Source organism: Palaemon carinicauda, chromosome 12 (genome assembly GCF_036898095.1).
Source record: "Palaemon carinicauda isolate YSFRI2023 chromosome 12, ASM3689809v2, whole genome shotgun sequence".
Lineage (NCBI taxonomy): Eukaryota > Metazoa > Arthropoda > Malacostraca > Decapoda > Palaemonidae > Palaemon > Palaemon carinicauda.
In genome coordinates this window covers 135,293,508-135,313,772 of record NC_090736.1, presented here as the reverse complement: position 1 = coordinate 135,313,772, position 20,265 = coordinate 135,293,508, and the positions used below count along the sequence as shown (strand labels likewise).

General features: G+C 37.4%; 1 protein-coding gene across 2 annotated transcripts in view; it reads left to right on the top strand.

Annotated features, from left to right (window-relative positions):
- The window catches only part of Cbp20 (cap binding protein 20), a 37,061-nt gene that overhangs the window by 7,786 nt on the left and 9,010 nt on the right, over positions 1–20,265 (top strand). Inside the window, exon 1 of one of the 2 annotated variants that reach the window (XM_068384573.1) lies at positions 15,137–15,575. The exons of the other annotated variant lie outside the window; for it this stretch is intronic. Within the exon in view, the coding sequence (XP_068240674.1) occupies positions 15,507–15,575 (69 nt within the window). The 5' untranslated portion in view covers positions 15,137–15,506. Of the gene's footprint in view, positions 1–15,136; positions 15,576–20,265 lie in introns of those variants that run through there. 2 annotated transcript variants of the gene reach the window in all.

The window sequence follows — 20,265 nt, the reverse complement described above, 5'->3', positions numbered from 1 at the left end:
GGGAGAGTAGTAGAAGTCAATTCAGACAATACCACGGCCCTGGCTTACATCAAGAAGCAAGGAGGGACTCATTCTCTATCCCAGTACGGAACAGCAAGAGATCTCCTTCTGTGGGTGGAGGAGAATGGCGTAGAGCTTTTAACGAGATTCGTGCAGGGACAGAAGGTAGGAGCAGACATGCTCAGCAGGAAAGGGCAAGTTCTGCCCACAGAATGGACCCTCAACCATCAGGTTTGTCAGAGGCTGTGGAAGTTATGGGGAGGCCTTCAATAGACCTCTTCGCCTCCAACCAGAGCAAGAGAATCCCCAACTATTGCTCCCTAGTCCCGGACGAGGAAGGAATAGCAGTAGACGCCTTCTTGATGGACTGGCCAGGGATAGACACTTTTGCGTTTCCCCCATTCAAGATTATCAACCTAGTCATCAAGAAATTCGCTCTTCTCGAGGCAGGGAGAATGATCTTGATAGCTCCATTCTGGCCAGCAAGAGAGTGGTTCACAGAGGTGGTGGAGATGTTAGTGGACTTTCCGAGAAGCCTTCCTCCAGTCCAAAGCTTCTCAAATAGCCCCACTTCGAGAGGTATCATCAAAACCCCCTCGCTCTGCAACTGACTGCCTTCAGACTATCGAGAAGCTTGTCAGAGCGAGAGGCTATTCTACACAAGCTGCAAGAGCAATCGCCAGAGCGAGGAGGGTCTCTTCACAGAGAGTCTACCAATCGAAGTGGGAGACCTTTAGATCGTGGTGTAAACAACGCAAAGTGTCTCCAACCTCTACCTATGTGAGCCAGATAGCTGATTTTCTATTGTTCCTCAGGCAAGACTCTAAGCTGGCTGTATCCACCATAAAAGGATACAGAAATATGCTTTCGGCTGTCTTTAGGCACAGAGGCATAGATTTGACGCAAGATTGACACGTGAAGGATCTCTTAAAGTCGTTTGAAACGACTAAACAGACTCAATTCAGACCCCCGGCTTGGAATTTGGATGTATGAAGTTCTTATGCAGCTGGAAGTTTGAGCCCATCTCGCAAGCGACCCTTAGGGATGTAACTAAGAAGACTCTGTTCCTGATGGCTCTTACCACAGCAAAAAGGGTCAGCGAGATTCATGCAATAGAGAAGCAGGTGGGCTTCAACCAGGATGGAGCAGTATGTTCGTTAAGGCTCGACTTCCTCGCTAAGAAGGAGAACCCATCCAAACCCTGGCCGGGGACGTTTTGAGGTTCTTAACCTCACAAATTTAGTGGGCCAAGAGGAGGAGAGACTCCTCTACCCAGTTAGAGCTCTCAGGGCATATTTATCACAGACGAAGAATTTAAGAGGTGCATCCAGTTCTTTATGGTGTTCGGTAAAGAATCCACAAAAGCCCCTCTCGAAGAATGCGTTATCATTCTTCTTGAGGGAGACGATAAGAGAAGCTCACCTCTTATGTGAGGAGGAGAACTTCGGTCTGTTTAAAGTAAAGGCTCACGAGGTGAGAGCGATTACAACATCACTGACATATCAGAAGAATGTGTCAGTTAAGCAAATAATGGGCACAACATTTTGGAGAAGCAACTCTGTGTTCGCTTCTCATTACCTCGGAGAGGTAAGAGTTGACTATGAAAAGTGTTACACTTTGGGCCCATGCGTAGCTACTGCTTCTGTATTGGGTAAAGGAGTTACTACCTCCCCTCAACCTTAACTATTGTACGGTATGCCTGTAACTGGGTTTGTGCTTTTATGGTTGTCTGAGGGTACTGGCTTGTGGGAACAGCACCCTCAGTCTAGCTAGATAAGTAAGATATCTAGTCTGCAAGGTTAGGTGGTTAAGTTGAGTAAGGTTGCAGATAATAAAAGGGGGATAGTGCAGAAGTCTAGTCAAATTGTTGGTCTCGCCCCGTTTGACAGACTCGATTGAGTCGTTTCAGCGTAACAGGTCTCCACCTGGCTGGCACTCCTAAGGGAAAGCAACTCTAGAGGCAGGAACCTTTGAAGTCAGCTACCTTAGCTGGTAAGGAATGAAGGTGATTACCTATGACTTATAGTTGTTTCCCAACAATGTTGGCTGTCTTTCACCCACCTTCAAATGTGTGAATCAGCTATATATATATAACTGCCAGGTAAGTTCTATTCGTAAAAATGAAGTTTTTATTATAAAACAAAGTTTTATGAATACTTACCTGGCAGTTATATATATATTTAAAGTCCCACCCACCTCCCCTCAGGAAACATGTCGGGCAAGAGCATGATCTGAGGAACAGAAAATGGGAATGATTCCAAGTACCACCCTGTAAGGGTTGTTAACCACCTAACCGAACAACCACCACTCGGCGGTTGCCGCGAGTTTTGAAAAATCTGCCGGACCGACAGAGGCTATAGCTATATATATATAAATATCTGCCTGGTAAGTATTCATAAAACTTTGTTTTATCGTAAAATCTTCATTTTCTTGAGGTAACAATACAGTTAATCGTGTTTAATATTTCAACATCAGGTTTCTTGTAGTATATTATAAATTTACCCGTGCTCCTTTCAGAGATAATGTACCTTGATAGTTAATGAGTGAAAACCTGCCATACTAAGTCTGTTACAACGTAAACTCATGATGAAAGGGAAAAGACGCTTAAATTGAACTGGAGAGGAAGGGAAAAAGAACTATGTTTTTGTGGAAATGGTAACGAAGCCTTGGAACACTTCCCGTTAGAATACGATACAGTACTGTACTTAGGTTGATTTGTGTAGTAATCATATACTGTACTGTACTATAAAGAATAAAGATGATTTTGATAGCGAATATATTGATTTTTCCAATAATTGATGAAAATAAAATAGAACAGAGGAAATGTTTTATATAAGTACTTTGAAAGAGAAAAAGAAATGATTAAAGAAACAAATACATATAATAGTTAAAAAGAAAACTTAAGAGTTGTTAAGGTATAATCTTTATAGTGCACTGTAGATACGAGAGGTTCTCTCCTCGCTGAGTTAAAATGGTGTCCTAAGTTGGGTTACGTGGAAAATTTAGTTGTTCCTTCACAAATACAAACTTGAGACCTCCAATAGGGGGTAAGACTTCAGCGAAACTAGAGCAGACGTTAATATTTACCGAGGTAGTTCTAATATCGGTCAACAAGACCAGCACTTTTGTCTTCAGCTGCAAGCACTACGCAAGTATTCATACTGCCTCCCAAATTATGGTTTTGTTAATCTTCTGCTTTCTCTTTCCAGAATAAATGGATAAGTGTGCAGATGTGGTTGTGTTTGGGTAAACATGGGAAGAAATGTGGCAGATTTGTGTGCAAACCTGCTGTTGATCCTCCTTATCTGTTGTTATTCTTTTTTTGCCGTGGCATGACTGTTTGTAGTTACCTCCTTGCGATGAGTGCTGGTCGTGGCCTCTTCTGCAGTGGGCAGAGTTTGCCAAGAAGAAGGGTAACAAGAACACTTTTAAATCAACTTTGGCTGTGCTGAAACTGATTCCAAAGAAATTTTATAGCTCTGTGGGTTTTTTTTTTCTTTTGGGGGGGGGCATGACTGTTTGCAGTTATCCCCTTGCGATGAGTGCTGGTTGTGGCCTCTTCTACTGAGGTCAGAGTTTGCCAAGAAGAAATGTAACAAGAACACTTTTAAATCAACTGTGGCTGCGCTGAAACTGATGCCGAAGAAACTTTATAGCTCCCTCTTTTTCTGGTGTTTCTCGACCTGCAGGGCAGGATCCTCTGAAGAAATTAATGGGCGGAGGGGTAGGAGACCTTGGTTTTGACACGAGGTGATCCTCAGGGAAGGTTAGGAGTATCATTTTCCCCTAGTGACTGTAGTTGGGGAGAAGTGTTCATATTTCAAGAGATACAAGTAGGCTCATTTCTTTTTTTCTTCTACTAGCGCAACTGTTCTTCTTCTTTGGGTCCTTTTTTTAAGAAGCAGAATCCTCGTCGAACTTCTAGCAACCACCCTTCTTCATGAGAGGGTAATGGTGCTTACCCGGTGATGAGTACCTTTCAGGCCCATTTACCATAGCATGGGGCTTGTGTAGCTGCTGTCACTGTTTCACCAATTTTTAGTGTTCAGTCCTGCCCATGACTAAGTTATAATATTGAACATATCTTATACTCGGTCAAGGTGAATCATGAATGCCCACCTGTCCTTTTCTTGTCTGAACAGAGGACAACCATCCCTGCTCTTTCTCTGTCTATGGCTCCATGAAACTACAAAGGAAAATGTTGACATGGTATGCTAGCTCCTCTTCCTCCATTGTTACTGGAAAGAAGTGTTCCTCCAGGTTTGCTTGTGGACAGTTTCCACCCATTCACAAAAGGTAATGGTATTGAGATCGCTCACAGTCTGCTCCATTGTCTAGCTCTCATGGGTATGTATCCAGATTTGTTGCTTGTTGGAGTATACATTCTTAAGCAACCATAAACATTCTCATGAGTGGTTTGTTTGAATTAGTCATATTTTTTCTTTCTCTCTCTCTAATATAAAGATTGCTTTCTGATTGGAATGTACATTCTCAAGCAAATGTAAACAGTCCTCAGAGTGGTTTGTTTAAAGTAGTGTTTTTTCCTCTCTGGTGTAAAGATCTCTTTTCTGTATGGAGTATAGTATACATTCTTAAGCAACCTTAAAGTCTTCAGTGGTTTGTTTACAGTAGTCTCTGTTCCCTGTGGTATAATCTTGAGAGTTTTGAGATCCTGAAGAGGCTGTCAGCACCTTGCCTTTGGAGATTCAAAACCTAGAGTTGGAGATTTCCTAACAATTAGTATATAAGATTAGGAAGATATTGTTGTTATTGCCCTTGCTTCTTACCAGGACCAAGAAGCATGATATCTCATTCCTTTCTAGGGAAATTACTGGAACTTGTGCTGATACAGGTCCCTATATGAATCCGACAAATAGAAAATGGCCACAAATCCTGGCTGAATGTAAAACAAACTGTGGTTTCTTCAAACCCTTGTAATCTGGTTTTCTGGCTTATCCTGATAATTTCTGGATCACAAGTAGAAAGCCTCCTTCCTCTAATGTAGGAGCATCTGATGATGGCTGGAATTAGGCTTTTTGTCTTGGTAACAAAGTTGTAATTATTAGTTGTTAACATGAAGTGACAGGGTACCGCCCACTCACGACGTAAGCTATTTATTTTTATTCAGCTTCAGCAGTGAATGGGCACACTTAAATGGCTGTTGGTTTAATAAGTTTCTATTTTGTACATTTATAAAAAGATGAATATATGGAATTATATATATTCTGCTACAGCAAAGTTTATGTGGAAGCAAGATGAGTTTTATAGTATTTCATGAACACTTGGTCTGCATGTTGATGTGTTTTTCCTCTTATAAATTTTGACAATTCTCACTCCTCGTCACATAGTCCTCGATTATAGCTATTGGCTAATATTATACGGATCTCAGGTTGATGAACCCGGGTCCGACAAATGCTCCTGGCACCCGATATCAATGCTTCTACACCACGGTTCCAAATTCGTGTATCATCAGGGACCTTTACAACTTGAGAACCTATTCTTGGAATACCTTTGCATTCTTGTAACCTGGATCTACCTTGCTTCAGCCTAGGCAATCCGAGTATCTAGGTGTCTTCTGCGTGAGTGTGCGCGTTACATTTGGGAACTTCATTTCTTTGTAATAGTAGTAATAATTGAGAATTTTTCAAAATCCTTGGAATCTTATTCTTTTGAGAAGAAAAAAAAACTTTCAAGTTGACCGTTAGCAGGAAGTCCCGTAGGGCCACAGGCAACTGTTTATACCCATTTAGATCTGTTCCTTTTCAGGATAGTAAACCGAAGCAAAGTCTGTGTTTCAGGTATGCTATTACATCATCTTTTCCCAGTCTTGTAAGAGACTGAAAGTGACATTGTAGGCCATGGTATGGAACACCTATTCACTCTCCTTTTCTATAGAGGTATAGGGTAGCTCAAAGGTAAAAGGAAGAGTAAATTGGGAATAATGCCTCTATCCTCTTCTGCTAGGTGTACCATCACCCACTTTTCATCAGCAGAACCTTCAAAAACAATAGATAGATTGGTTATTTATCTTCTTTTCCCAATGAGTTCGTTCTGAGCCAACAGGTTACTAACCGATGCACATTTTAACCTGTTACTAGATAAAAGAAATAGGAAGTTTATCACTGTATCAACTACATTGTAGAAGAAAAAGAATCTGGTAGCGTACTGAAGTATTTGTGTGGTGATATGTATACCTGCTGTATATTCATATGAAAATATAATGATGGAGTTGAACTTACAGATCATCAGCTCCATATGATGCTTGCCAGGAAATTGGGACCAATGACCTAAAAAATCTCGTTAGCTTTGCGAAAAGAAAAGAATCAATCGCCCCATAGAACCGCTAGAAACAATCGTAAAGCGTACAGATCTCTAAAGATGTATACAGTAGTTAAAAATAAAGTTTTTACTTTGAATGTACAGAACTACTGTAGTTAACCCTACAAATTTTCATACCAAAATAAATTACTTTTATAAATGTTTATAGACGTGATCTAGGGGTATTTATCGTAAATGTTTTTAAATTTGAACTGGGGATAGTAGTCTTAAATGTTTATAAACGTGGTTTTGGGCTAGTAATTGTAAATGTTTATAAACGGGACAGAGTTGTTTAGTTATCATAGTACATTCGAATATTTGCACATGAACAGAATAGACAATTACAGTACCTTCTTGAAACCTTCTATGCGAGCATTCAGTTGTGTCGGAAAAGTCTGTAGGGAACAGTGGAAAGTAACACTTGCCAAAAATATGTAGATCAACAGAAAGTTAGAACTTACATTATGCAAAATTATGTAAAGCTGAAGAGAAATTAGTAATACTACTCGCTAAACCTCTTGAAACTAACAACACGGTCCAAAGTTGTTTTTAGATTTTCTCATGTACACAACACAACTGACTAAAGATGTTTATAGATGATTTTATCACATGGTTTCAAGTCATTTATCTAAACCAAAGATGCATTTTTGAGTATTTTATATAAAACCTTCATGTTTGCAACCCCAAATAGTGCAATGAGCTCTCAGTTTAAAAGTTGACTGAAAATACTAATTCCTTCAAGAATATTCAAAGTAATTATCTTGTGCGTGTTGACAGTTGATATGGAATAGGGTGTAAAGATGCACTTTGGAGTATTTTATACAAAACCTTCATGTTTTCAACCCCAAAGTACAATAGTGCAATGAGCTCTCAGTTTAAAAGTGGACTGAAAACACTAAATCTTTCAAGAATATTCAAAGTTCTTATCTTGTGCGTGTTGACAGTTGATATGGAATAGGGTGTATGATCCTTTGAATGTTTTTTCAGAATCATACAACAAATAAACATGCAGTTCTCGCAGGGAGCTGTCAGCCAAACAAGGACAAGTAACACAAATAAAGAAGTTTACAAGTTTTAAGTAAGTACGTGTAAGTAGGTAAAAAAAAATAAAGTCCCACCTGATCTTTAAAAATCAACAATTAAATTCCCTGATAAAACCGTAACGATGTCCATCTTATTTTCATTAATTTTGTAGTCTGCGTTGATGTTAAAGTTGCGTATACGACATTATTATTGTTATTATTATTATTAGCCAAGCTACAACCCTAGTTGGAAAAGCAAGATACTATAAGCCCAAGGGCTCAAACAGGGAAAAATAGCCCAGTGAGGAAAGGAAATAAATAAATGATGAGAATAAATTAACAATATATCAATCTAAAAACAGTAACAGCATCAAAACAGGTATTTCCTATATAAACTGTTAACGACGTCAAAAACAGATATGTCATATATAAACTATAAAAAGACTCATGTCAGCCTGGTCAACATAAAAACATTTGCTCCAACTTTGAACTTTTGAAGCTCTACTGATTCAACAACCCGATTAGGAGGATCATTCCACAACTTGGTAACAGCTGGTAACTACTTACCATTCGACTAAACAACTTGTAAAAAAGAATCGTTAATAAATGCAAGCAAAATATACCTGACCTTGCTCATGTGAATGTTGGCATTTTTATTTTCATTCACCTGTTTAGTAAAATATAGAGTAAATGAACAAGTAACTTACTTTGCTTCAGTTTAAATGGCTAACCAGAAGGGTACATAGCCTTGCATAGTGTATCAGTTAAGAAATTGATCAGTTTTATCAGTTTTTGGCATTTGGTGTACCTGTTATCTTTATTCTGTATACTGTACAGTGAACCCTCGTTTATCGCGGTAGATAGGTTCCAGACCCGGCCGCGATAGGTGAAAATCCGCGAAGTAGTGACACCATATTTACCTATTTATTTAACATGTATATTTAGACTTTTAAAACCTTCCCTTGTACGTAGTACTGTTAACAAACTACCCTTTAATATACAGAACACTTAATGCATGTACTACAGTACCCTAAACTGCAACAGGCACAAATATTAAAGGCGATTTTATATCATGCGTTTCCTAAACACGCCAAAAAGCACGATATAAAATGGCAACCAATGTTTTGTTTACGTTTCTCTGATCATAATGAAGAAACAAACGCATTTACTGTACACATCTGTGTATAGGTTAGTTTTTGCATCGATTATATTGATTATTCAGTACAGTATGTTGATTTTGTTATTACCAATATGTATATGTATATGGGTTATGAAAAAAATCCGCGAAGTGGTGAATCCGCGATGGTCGAACCGCGAAGTAGCGAGGGTTCACTGTATATCGTATCCATGTTAAGTACGATGTAACTTTATTTATTAGTTTTAATTTCCTATTTGGCCAGGTGTGTAAGAGTCAAGCTCATGGGACTGGTAAATCTTTTCTTTTAATAGTTATTTTCCTATACTGTTTGGATATATTGAGCAAAATCCCAGACCATTGTACAGTATCCAAATCATATCCAATGTATTGTACTCTATGGCAATATTAGACACCTTTAAGTTGTCTCCAGACAGTATAATACTTTTACTGGGCCCTGAAACTTTGGCTTTTCAAAGATGATACTGATCTGATCTCATTCCAGGTTTGGAAACCAATAGCTCTGACATGTGGTAATACTACCATACCAGGTGGATGTCAGTGTACATTAGGAATAAGTACCCTTTTCTCATAAGGTGTGTTGTGAATGGGAATGCCTGGAAATTTAAGTTATATAGCTGGCATAGCAGCTTTCATTTGTGTTCCATCAATTGCAATCCAGACTCACGTGATGCTAATTTCTCAATGTCTTGCCATCATGATACAAGGTAATCAAAAGTCTTTTTATGCTTCTTGGTGATTTCCATGGTAACAGTAGGGATTCTGTTTCTCCTACAGATTGCCATGGTTTAAGGGCATTTGACTTTACCTCAGAATGAGACCTTGAGTTAATTCATGGCCTATTTCCCACCATTTCACCCATCTAGGAAATAGTTGAGAAACTAGAATATTCAACAGTTCTTTGCCATTTTCTAAGAAATACAATACTCAAGATTTCTTAGCCATTTTCTAAGAAATAAAATGCTCAACATTTCCCTCGTCATTTTCTAGAAACTGGAATACTCAACAATTCCCTCATCATTTTCCAGAAACTGGAATGCTCAACATTTCTTTGTCATTTTCTGGAAACTGGAATGCTCAACATTTCCCTCGTCATTTTCTAGAAACTGGAATGCTCAACATTTCTTCGTCATTTTCTAGAAACTGTAATGCTCAACAATTCCCTCATTTTCTAGAAACTGGAATGCTCAATATTTCCCTCGTCATTTTCTAGAAACTGGAATGCTCAACAATTCCCTCATTTTCTAGAAACTGGAATGCTCAACAATTCCCTCATCATTTTCCAGAAACTGGAATGCTCAACAATTCCCTCATCATTTTCCAGGAACTGAAATGCCCAACATTTCCCTCGTCATTTTCTAGAAACTAGAATGCTCAACATTTCCCTTGTCATTTTCCAGAAACTGGAATGCTCAACATTTCCTTGCCATTTTCTGGAAACAAAAATGCTCAGTATTTCCTTGCCATTTTCTAGAAACAAGAATGCTCAACAATTCCCTTGTCATCTTCAAAAGAGGAAGAAAATGGGATCGGATTAAATATATGTCATCCTCATCATTCCTTATTTGTGCTGGCCTTCTTTTCACTCCTTGTTTGGTCCATTTAGAGGACTCCATTTGTTTATTTGTTACTGTTAATAGTTAATAGTATTCTTGAAAATGGAACTGTTCTTTATTGTCGTTACTGCTTTCTTTTGATATTATTATTATTACTATCCAAGCTACAACCCTAGTTGGAAAAGCAAGATGCTACAAGCCCAGGGGCCCCAACAGGGAAAAACAGCCCAGTGAGGAAAGGAAATAAGGAAATAAATAAATGAAGAGAATAAATTAACAATAAATCATTCTAAAAAAGGCAACAACGTCAAAAGAGATATGTCATATATAAACTATTAACGTCAAAAACAAATATGTCATATATAAACTATAAAAAGACTCATGTCCGCCTGGTCAACAAAAAAGCATTTGCTCCAACTTTGAACTTTTGAAGTTCTACTGATTCAACTACCCGATTAGGAAGATCATTCCACAATTTGGTAACAGCTGGAATAAAACTTCTAGAGTACTGCCTAGTATTGAGCCTCATGATGGAGAAGGCGTGGCTATTAGAATTAACTGCTTGCCTAGTATTATGAGCAGGATAGAATTGTCTAGGGAGATCTGAATGTAAAGGATGGTCTGATTTCCTTTTAGATGTCTATGATTTCACATCTCTTTGGATTTTAGAGAAACCTACGAATCAGTTTGGCCACCGTTTATTTGATATCTCTTTTTCTGATATTTTTATTAATTTTGATTAAATTACTTTAAGGTTGCGGTAGGCTATTGGAAACTTCCCTGCTTGGCAATCTGTTGGACGAGAGTTCAAGCCCCACTCAATCTTGATAGTTTCTAGTAGTGTCTGCAAACTTACCATTGCTGTGAGGAGTCCATTGCTCTTCCTGCTGAATCAACAGCAGCCATTACCTGGCCCTCCCTGGTCCAAGCTTGATGGATAGGGGCTTCTGTACTGATTGTATGTATATGTGGACAGTCTCTAGGTCATTGACCTGTCCCTTACCTCAGTCATTCATGAGCAACCTTCAAGCCATACACCTATGTATGTTTATACAGTACATTGTGGTATATATTTTGGTTGTGTTTAAATATTTCAGCTTTTTATTCTTCATCGCAGTGTACATCAGGACACATTTTATACTAATTTCTTGCCATTTAAGAAGTTTTGACAAAGGAAAAATTTATTTTTTGGGAGGTGCTGTGTGGTCTCTTAAGAATTTCCTGTGGAAAGCTAGAACAGGGAATCCAATACAATATGATTACCAAAGAAATATTGTATCTCCTGCTCTAGGGCCAGTATATCAGTGTGCAATGTACGGACTCAGTTTGTATAGGGGAGACCTTGCAAGTACAGGCATATTTGAACTTGTCACAACACCTCGGTAGCTGAAAGTTGTCTGCTATAAGTGACGTCATGACGTCCCAGAAGAGAACTTTTATTCCAGTCCTCGCCGATGTACCTGATTCTACTCACCGGGAGTTGAGAATCTCAAAATTTAGTGCAGTTTGTGCTTTTTCAGGCAGCTTCAAAAGCACTAAATGGTACACTTAGGGTATCGACTCTTAAGAATAACACGTATGCACACATGAATACCGAGGTACTTTATTCCTTTTAAAACAGTAACAGATGCAGGGGCACTGCCTGTATGCTGCTGCCCAGTTACTCATACATACATGAAGTACAGCATATCATCCATAGACATAGGCTGATTATGGTCGAATAGAAAAGCATAATGCAGCAATTGTGAAACCTGTGAATATAAGAGATTTTTCAGAAGTAAGGGAAATGAGAATAAATTACGATGTAACCAAAAAACGATGGAACGGTAGGAGGAAAAATTTTCTCGAGTCAAGCAAACAGTTCAGGTTTTATAAGAATAGATGCAGTAACCCTAAACATGAAGTAATTCTAATACAGTAGTGCATTTACCAAACATACAATTTATAATAAGAAATAAATAGAAATTGATTTGTTTTTGTTGGTCTGACAGAAACGTGCAGCTATTAAGAAAAGTTCTAAAAAAGTTGTCATTAAAACATTCTGCAAAATATTACAATACTGTCTATTCTGTATTGAACAAACATGATAAATTGACATACATAGGAAAGCTACAGTAGATATAAAATTGGTGGTTTATGCAATAAATTGCCATGAATAGTAAAGATACAAAAGACAGAATATTTGGGGGATCTTTATAAGAAAACATTGGGTGCCACTAAAATAACAGCTCGGGACGAGAAAAGATAAGGACATGTATCAAAACACGGATGAGAAGCAACAGTATATAGGTGTAAACTGAAAAGGAAAAAACTTTGGGGTACACTCCGGCACACGTTTATATCTCGCTGGGCTATTTTCCCTGTTGGAGTCCTTTAGCTTATAGCATCCAGCTTTTCCAACCAGCGTTGTAACTTAGCTAGTAATGATAATAGGAATATACAAGAAAAATAAAGGAAAACTGGAGAGCACCATCTAAGTATTTGCAAGAATTCCATTTTATCTTTAGTTTTAATCATGTTAATTGCCAGCAAAATAGCTCATAGTTCACATATAAACACCGATACTTCAGTCGGAAACCTTTTTTTTGTCCTAGGGTATTGCTGCACAGCCAATACCCATCGAAGACATGGCTATCAGGATAAATATACTGTAGCATAATATGGTCCTTTTCTATGAATATGTTCCAAGGCATGTTGTTTATGGTAACTTGGAGTATAGTATAGTTAGATTTAGTTGGTAGATAAGAAAGATGAGAGATAGATGGTTGGGTTCATTCTGATGTTGATAGTAATTAACTATTTGCTCTAAATGGGATAGGAGCTTTTATTACAAATTAGAGCACTAAAATTCTATCCTCAAGGGGTAAATATTGATATATGTTGGATACCGGCCCATCACTGTATTATTATTATTATTATTATTATTATTACTAGCAGCTAAGCTACACCCCTAATTGGAAAAGCAGGATGCTATAAGCCAAGGTCTCCAACAGAAAATGAAAAGCAGGTGCTGCTAAGATGCTACCGCTAGAGAGTTATTGAGTCCTTTAACTGGCCAGACAGTACTACATTGGATCCCCATCTCTGGTTATGGCTCATTTCTCCTTTGCCTACACATACACAAAATAGTCTGGTCTATTTACACATTCTCCTAGTTCCTCATACACTTGACAACACTGAGATTACCAAATAATTTTCTTCATGAAGAGGTTAACCACTGCACTGTAATTGTTTAGAGACTACTACCTCTTGGTAAGGGTAGAAGAGACTCTTCACCTATGGTAAGCAGCTCTTCTAGGAGAAGGACACTCCAAAATCAAACCATTGTTCTCTAGTCTTGGGTAGTGCCATAGCCTCTGTACCATGGTCTTCCACTGGCTTGGGTTAGAGTTTCTTACTTCAGGGTACACTGAGGCACATTATTTTTTATTTCTCTTCTTGTTTTGAAGTTTTTATAGTTTATATATGTATGATTTATTTTAATGTTTTTGTTCTTGAATTGCTCTTGTAGTTTATTTCCTTATATCATTTCCTCACTGGGATATTTTCCATATTGGAGCCCTTGGGCTTATAGCATCGTGCTTTTCCAACTAGGGTTGTAGCTTGGCTAGTAATATTAATAGTAAATCAGTCATAAATTTTCTGCAAATAAATTCCCCATTTTTGACGTTGTTAATAGTTTATATAGGACATAACTGTTTTGACGTTGTTACTGTTTTTAGAATGATTTATTGTTAATTTTATTCTCATGATTTATTTATTCCTTATTTCCTTTCCTCACTGGGCTATTTTTCCCTGTTAGAGCCCTTGGGTTTATAGCATCTTGCGCTTTCCAACTAGGGTTGTAGCCTGGCTAGTAATAATAATAATTAAGGATTATGTAATGACAATGGAGCATTTTATTTTAAAAGAGTGGCAAATTATGTGGTATAGGGAATCATAGTAATAAATTAAAGCAAGTAAAACTATTTTTTCACTAGGGGAATTATCAGTCCAAAGATAAAAAGACATATTTTAGCAAGATTTAATTCGAGATTAACCCATGGATTATTAATTTGTATACATCATGAGACACTTCCAAAGTGCAATGTGTGTGGCAGTATTTTAAAGACATTAAATTTTAGCAAGATTTCATTAGAGATTAACCTATGGATCATTAACTTGTATACCTCATGAGACACTTCCAAAGTGCAATGTGTGTGACAGTATTTTAATATATTTTTTGCAAATGAGTTTTTAAAAGAAAGATGTTTGTTTATGTCAACAGTGTTTTTTTATTTTTAGTTTATCTGTGTTGAATATTTTAACTTCTTTCAAGGAGCATAAGTTTAATAGATGAAATGATAAAATTTAAATGTCTATGTATGATAGAATTTAATATAATATATATTTCCATCACCCTAATTTATTTGGGCCAGCTTAGTAAGTCAAGTTTGGCACATTGAGTTGCTTAATATCGTTCCTTTTAATAACAATTATGATAGTAATAATGATTATGATATGAATCAAAAGAAGAATTAGTAATAAAACAATACATAAGTATATATGAGAGAAAGTATATTTAAAAGAATTGAAATACTCTAATCTATTTTTGTTATTTTACCAGGAATATATAAAAGTTGATTAGTAGTTTCAACTGTTATATGAAAAAAAGACAAATAGTGAGAACAGGTTTATTCAATGAAGATCACCTTTATTTATATAGAATGATATATTAAGGTTTATGGGGTATATATAAGAGAAAGTATATTTTTAGAATTTTCAATGCTCTAATCTTTTTTTTGTTATTTTACCAGGAATATAGAAAAGTTGATTAGTAGTTTCAACAGTTATATGAAAAAAGACAGATTGTGAGAACAGGTTTATTCAATAGATATAACCTTTATTGATATAGAATGAAATAAAGTATATATGAGAGAAAGTATAATTTAAAAAATTTGAAATGCTCTAATCATTTTTGTTATTTTACCAGGAATATAGAAAAGTTGATTAGTAGTTTCGACAGTTATATGAAAAAGACATAGTGAGAACAGGTTTATTTAATGAAAACCTTTGTTAATATGGAATAAAATATTAATTTATTAAGTGAATATAACCTTTATTAATATAGAATAAAAATTTAAGGTTTATGGGGGAGCCGTTGAAAAGGTTAAACTCAAAACTTGAAAACGTAAACAAAACACTCGCCAGCCGTATCAGGGCCGAAGTGTTCTCCATCCACCGCTGTTTTTACCTTATTTAAGTGATTATTATCCACAAATAATAAGAAAATATACATCAAGTGGTGGATTTAATGTGCGAAGGATTAATATTTGCCAAGACAGAGAGACCTACCTCGTAGAATACCTACGCTACGGTAGTTACCTCCCCGAGGGACGTCCTACGCTGAGGTAGTTCGTACCTAATGTCAAAAGCAAGATTTGTTTGCCAAGAATATATCCTTACCTCGCGAAGATGAATGTCACCGTAGCTGTTGTCACCCCAAGTGTAGATCTAAGTAATTATCGTGATCAGCACTACAAGGTAGGCTATGAAGTTAGGCTTTTTTGTCGAGGTTAGGCTAGAGTTCGGTTGAATGGGGTTAGGCTAGAGTTCGGGGAGCCTTTGCAGGGTGACGGCCAGATCACGTAGAAAACGGGAATATTCTGAACTGTGGCCGTCGTTCTTAAAACGATTTTGGCGGGAGAAGCTAACTTAAAAAAAACCCACCTAACCTATGCCAAAAGCCGTATCCTTACCCAGGGCGGCTCCCCCCCCCCCCCGGACTCCCCCTTACACAACATATTTAAGATCCGTAGACCATTTCCAAACGTTTTTATTCTATACAAGATAACAGTCGGAGCGATAATAAGTAAATTAGGACGCTTGGCCGTAGCGCTACAAACTACCCGAATGGGGTTAGGCTAGAGTTCGGTTGAATGGGGTTAGGCTAGAGTTCGGTTGAATGGGGTTAGGCTAGAGTTCGGTTGAATGGGGTTAGGCTAGAGTTCGGTTGAAGGGGGTTAGGCTAGAGTTCGGTTGAAGGGGGTTAGGCTAGAGTTTGGTTGAATGGGGTTAGGCTAGAGTTCGGTTGAATGGGGTTAGGCTAGAGTCCGGTTGAATGGGGTTAGGCATAGAAGGAAGTTTGGGCCAGAAATCTGTTGAATGAAGCTAGGTATTGAAAGTAAGCTCAAAGATTAAGGGGTGGATGTATGAAAGCGGCCACCTGTATGTATTATTATGTCTAACTTAGAATACGGCAGTGTAAGGGGTGACGCAGGGGCCGTAACCCCCCCCCCCCCCCCCCCATGAAGTTAGGCTTTTTGTCAAGGTTAGGCTAGAGTTCGGATGAATGGGGTTAGGCATAGAAGGAAGTTTAGGCCAGAAAGCCGTTGAGTGAGGCTAGGCATTAAAAATAAGTTCAATGATTAAAGGGTATATGTATGAAAGTGGCCACCTGTATGTATTATGTTTAACTTAAAATACGGCAGTGTAAGGGGGGTCGCAGGGGCCGTAACCCCTCCCCCCTCCCCGTGAGGTAAGTTGTTAAGGACATGGCTTGTAGGTTAGGTTAGGGGGGAAAGGTTTAGGTTAGTTGATGTCCAGTTTTAATCAACGCTTGAGGAACTGGCCGCTGATGTACAAAGGCTCCCTAAATTTGGGCATTATTTTGAAAAAACCCTGATAGGCCTCTATGTAATTTTTGGTCTCACTCACTGTTAGGCTAGAATTCGGCTGAATGTGAGTTAGGCATAATGAAAGAAGCTTCCAAAAGTAGCCCAGATAATTAATAATCTTTGAAAATGCATAAGAAAATAATTATTTTGAAATATTTCTAGTTGGCCTGTTGATTTTTGTTTTTATTTGCAATGTTAGGGTAGAATTTGGCTGAATGTAAGTTATGCATAATGACAAAAATATACGAGACTACCATAGTTAGTAAATCATCTTTGAAGTTACTTGAAAAATTTGTTATTGTGTTGAAGAATATTCTGGGAGGCTTTTTTGTGTATTATTTTAATCAAATTGTGTAACTTTTTTAGTTGTTTGTATTTAATTACCAGAATTATGATTTTCCTACATTTGTGTGCATTTTTAAACATGATGAAATATGTTCAGAGGTACCTAAACATGGTGAAATATATTCAGAGGTACCTAAACATGGTGAAATATGTTCAGAGGTACCTAAACATGGTGAAATACATTCAGAGGTATCTAAACATGGTGAAATATGTTTAGAGGTACCTAAACATGGTGAAATATGTTCAGAGGTACCTAAACATGGTGAGATATGTTCAGAGGTACCTAAACATGGTGAAATATGTTCAGAGGTACCTAAACATGGTGAAATATGTTCAGAGGTATCTAAACATGGTGAAATATGTTGTTCAGATGTATTTTCATGTTTCTAATGGTTGATATCAGCTTGTACAGGAAATTGAAGGGATATGAGCGTTTGTAGATCAACGGACAGGGCCTTCCTGATGCATAGAAAACGGGAATTATCATTCCCATTTTCTAGGTAGTTTGTGGCCGTGCCCGTAGTACTCTAAACCCCCTTTCTTAACCCTTTTACCCCCAAAGGACGTACTGGTACGTTTCACAAAAGCCATCCCTTTACCCCCATGGACGTACCGGTACGTCTTTGCAAAAAAATGCTATGAAAATTTTTTTTTTCATATTTTTGATAAGTTTTTGAGAAAATTCAGGCATTTTCCAAGAGAATGAGACCAACCTGACCTTCTATGACAAAAATTAAGGCTTTTAGAGCAATTTAAAAAAAAAAATATACTGCAAAATGTGCTGGGAAAAAAATAACCCCTTGGGGGTTAAGGGTTGGAAATTTCCAAATAGCCTGGGGGTAAAAGGGTTCAGCGCATCAACAGGCATATTGGTCTGCTGGTTTAACAAAACTATTTAATAATTTATTAGTTTTTGCTGTCTTGGCTCACTTTACTCACAATTTAACATTGCTGTATGTCATTGCTTCTCTGTTCTGGCAAGTGGTATATGTGGCGTTTCGAGTGTTCGCTACGTGGAGGACGAGGAATTTGGCATTATTTTGATTATACAGTAAAACAGTTCAGTTGGTCTTTGCTCCACTTTATTTTCTTCATTATGATTGCCCCACAGTATACTATAATCGTACCAAGAAACTAGTTTGCCATTTACATCGAGACTTCATATTCCTTAACCTAACCTATTATAGGTTGCTGTGTCGTTTATAGAACATTTCGCAACCTTTACCAAGTCACTGCTGTGCGTCCGTCGTCAATAATATTTTCTTTTCTAACCAGTAAAGATGAATGCTAAAATTTTTATTTCTTGCATTCTGAATGATTTATAAGAAAAAAAAGTTCCATTTAGACTACTCATAATACAAATGATCTAATTCAGCAATTTCATGGTATACATTTCATAGCCATCTGCGAAGGGTAGCGAGTTATCCTTTAACATCTATGTCCATATCCTCCCAGCCCCTTCTCTCAATTCTAATAAAATAAGAAATTATTTCCTTCTTGTATAGGCTGTATACTTAGGCTCTTTATTGATGCATTTACGAGGTTCTGGCTTTGGTACCAATGTGTTTGGATTTTGACAACTTTCGGTACCGATGGATTGTGACTCCCGTGTCTCAGTTCCAAAAGCCCCCCTGCAGTCTTGTTTGCTTGGAGAAAAACAATATAGGCTGTTTTCTTCCCGTCATCAATCGTTTCTTCTAAGAAATACCCGTGCCTGAGTATATTTTCCATTGAAAAATGAGATAAGGATATTTTATGATAGATTATTGTGATTAGATATATATCCCAATGTATTGTAGCAGAAAAATTTTGCTACTGAATATCAGAACATTGATATATTGTTATTTTCATCCTAGGTTTACCATTGCTCTATCGTATACTACAGTATAATCGTACTAAAAAACTAGTTTGCCATTTACATCGAGACTTCATATTCCTTAATCTAACCTATTATAGGTTGCTGTGTCGTTTATAGGTCATTTCGCAACCTTTACCAAGTCACTGTTGTACGTCCGACATCCTATGTAGCCAAGCATTCTGAGGATAAAAATAATCCACAATTACAGTTTATCTTCAGGAGCCAGAAGTTTAATTTTGTGGAAATCATGTACTTGATGTTCATATGATAATTTTTTTCCTATGTAAATACAAACTTTGCCTTTTAACCCTTTTACCCCCAGGCTATTTGGAACTTTCCAACCATTAACCCCCTGGCAATTTTTTTTTTTCAAGCACATTTTGCAATATATATTTTTTAAATTGCTCTAACAGCCTTAATTTTCATCATAGACAGGTCAGGCTGGTCTCATTCTTTTGGAAAATGCCTGAAGTTTCTCATAAATTTATCAAAATTATGCAAAAAAAAAAGTGTAAACAGCAGTTTTTTGCAAGGACGTACCAGTACGTCCATGGGGGTAAAGGGATGAGTTTTGTGAAACGTACCAGTACGTCCATAGGGGTAAAGGGATGAGTTTTGTGAAACGTACCAGTACGTCCATTGGGGGTAAAAGGGTTAATAAAAGACTCCTATCATCCATGAGATATCTTGGATGACTATACCCTTCCTTCTTTTAGATTTGATATTGTTTTGAAAAACTTTCTTGTAGACCTCCTTATATTTTTTGGGGTTTTAATATAATTTGGGTATATTTTCTTTTGGTTCGGTTTTTCTTTCAGTTACAGAAGTATATATGATTTTCCTTCATATGTCTATATTTCTAAAAAATGGTGAAATACATTGTTCAAAGGTATTTTCATGTGTTTCTAATGATTAATATCAATTTGTGCTGCAAATATAAAGGTTTAAGAAGCATTTGTAGATGGGCGGACCAAGTCCTCTGTGTACTTAGAAAACGGGAATTTTTATTCCCTTTTTATAGGACGTTTATGACTATGTCCATCATACCGTGAAACCCCTTACTTAATTAAGCATATTGGTCTGGAAGCCTTTGATTGTCACGCTATGCCAAGGCTATGATCATCTTCACCTTCTGTTTGAAGGCCTCATCATGACTGAAACATGCAAAGTCCACACGCATTCAGGACACAGATGTTTCTAGCCGGCATTCGTCATCTGTTGTCTGACAACAGAGAGGGAGTTTGCAATTGCGAAACCCTTCCAGTAATAAAGGACTTTTAAGTGCAAGATTGTTATTCGTGGCTGCTCGGGTTTTCCCCTAATGATGAGTGAGTTGATGGTTATTCCTTTGCTA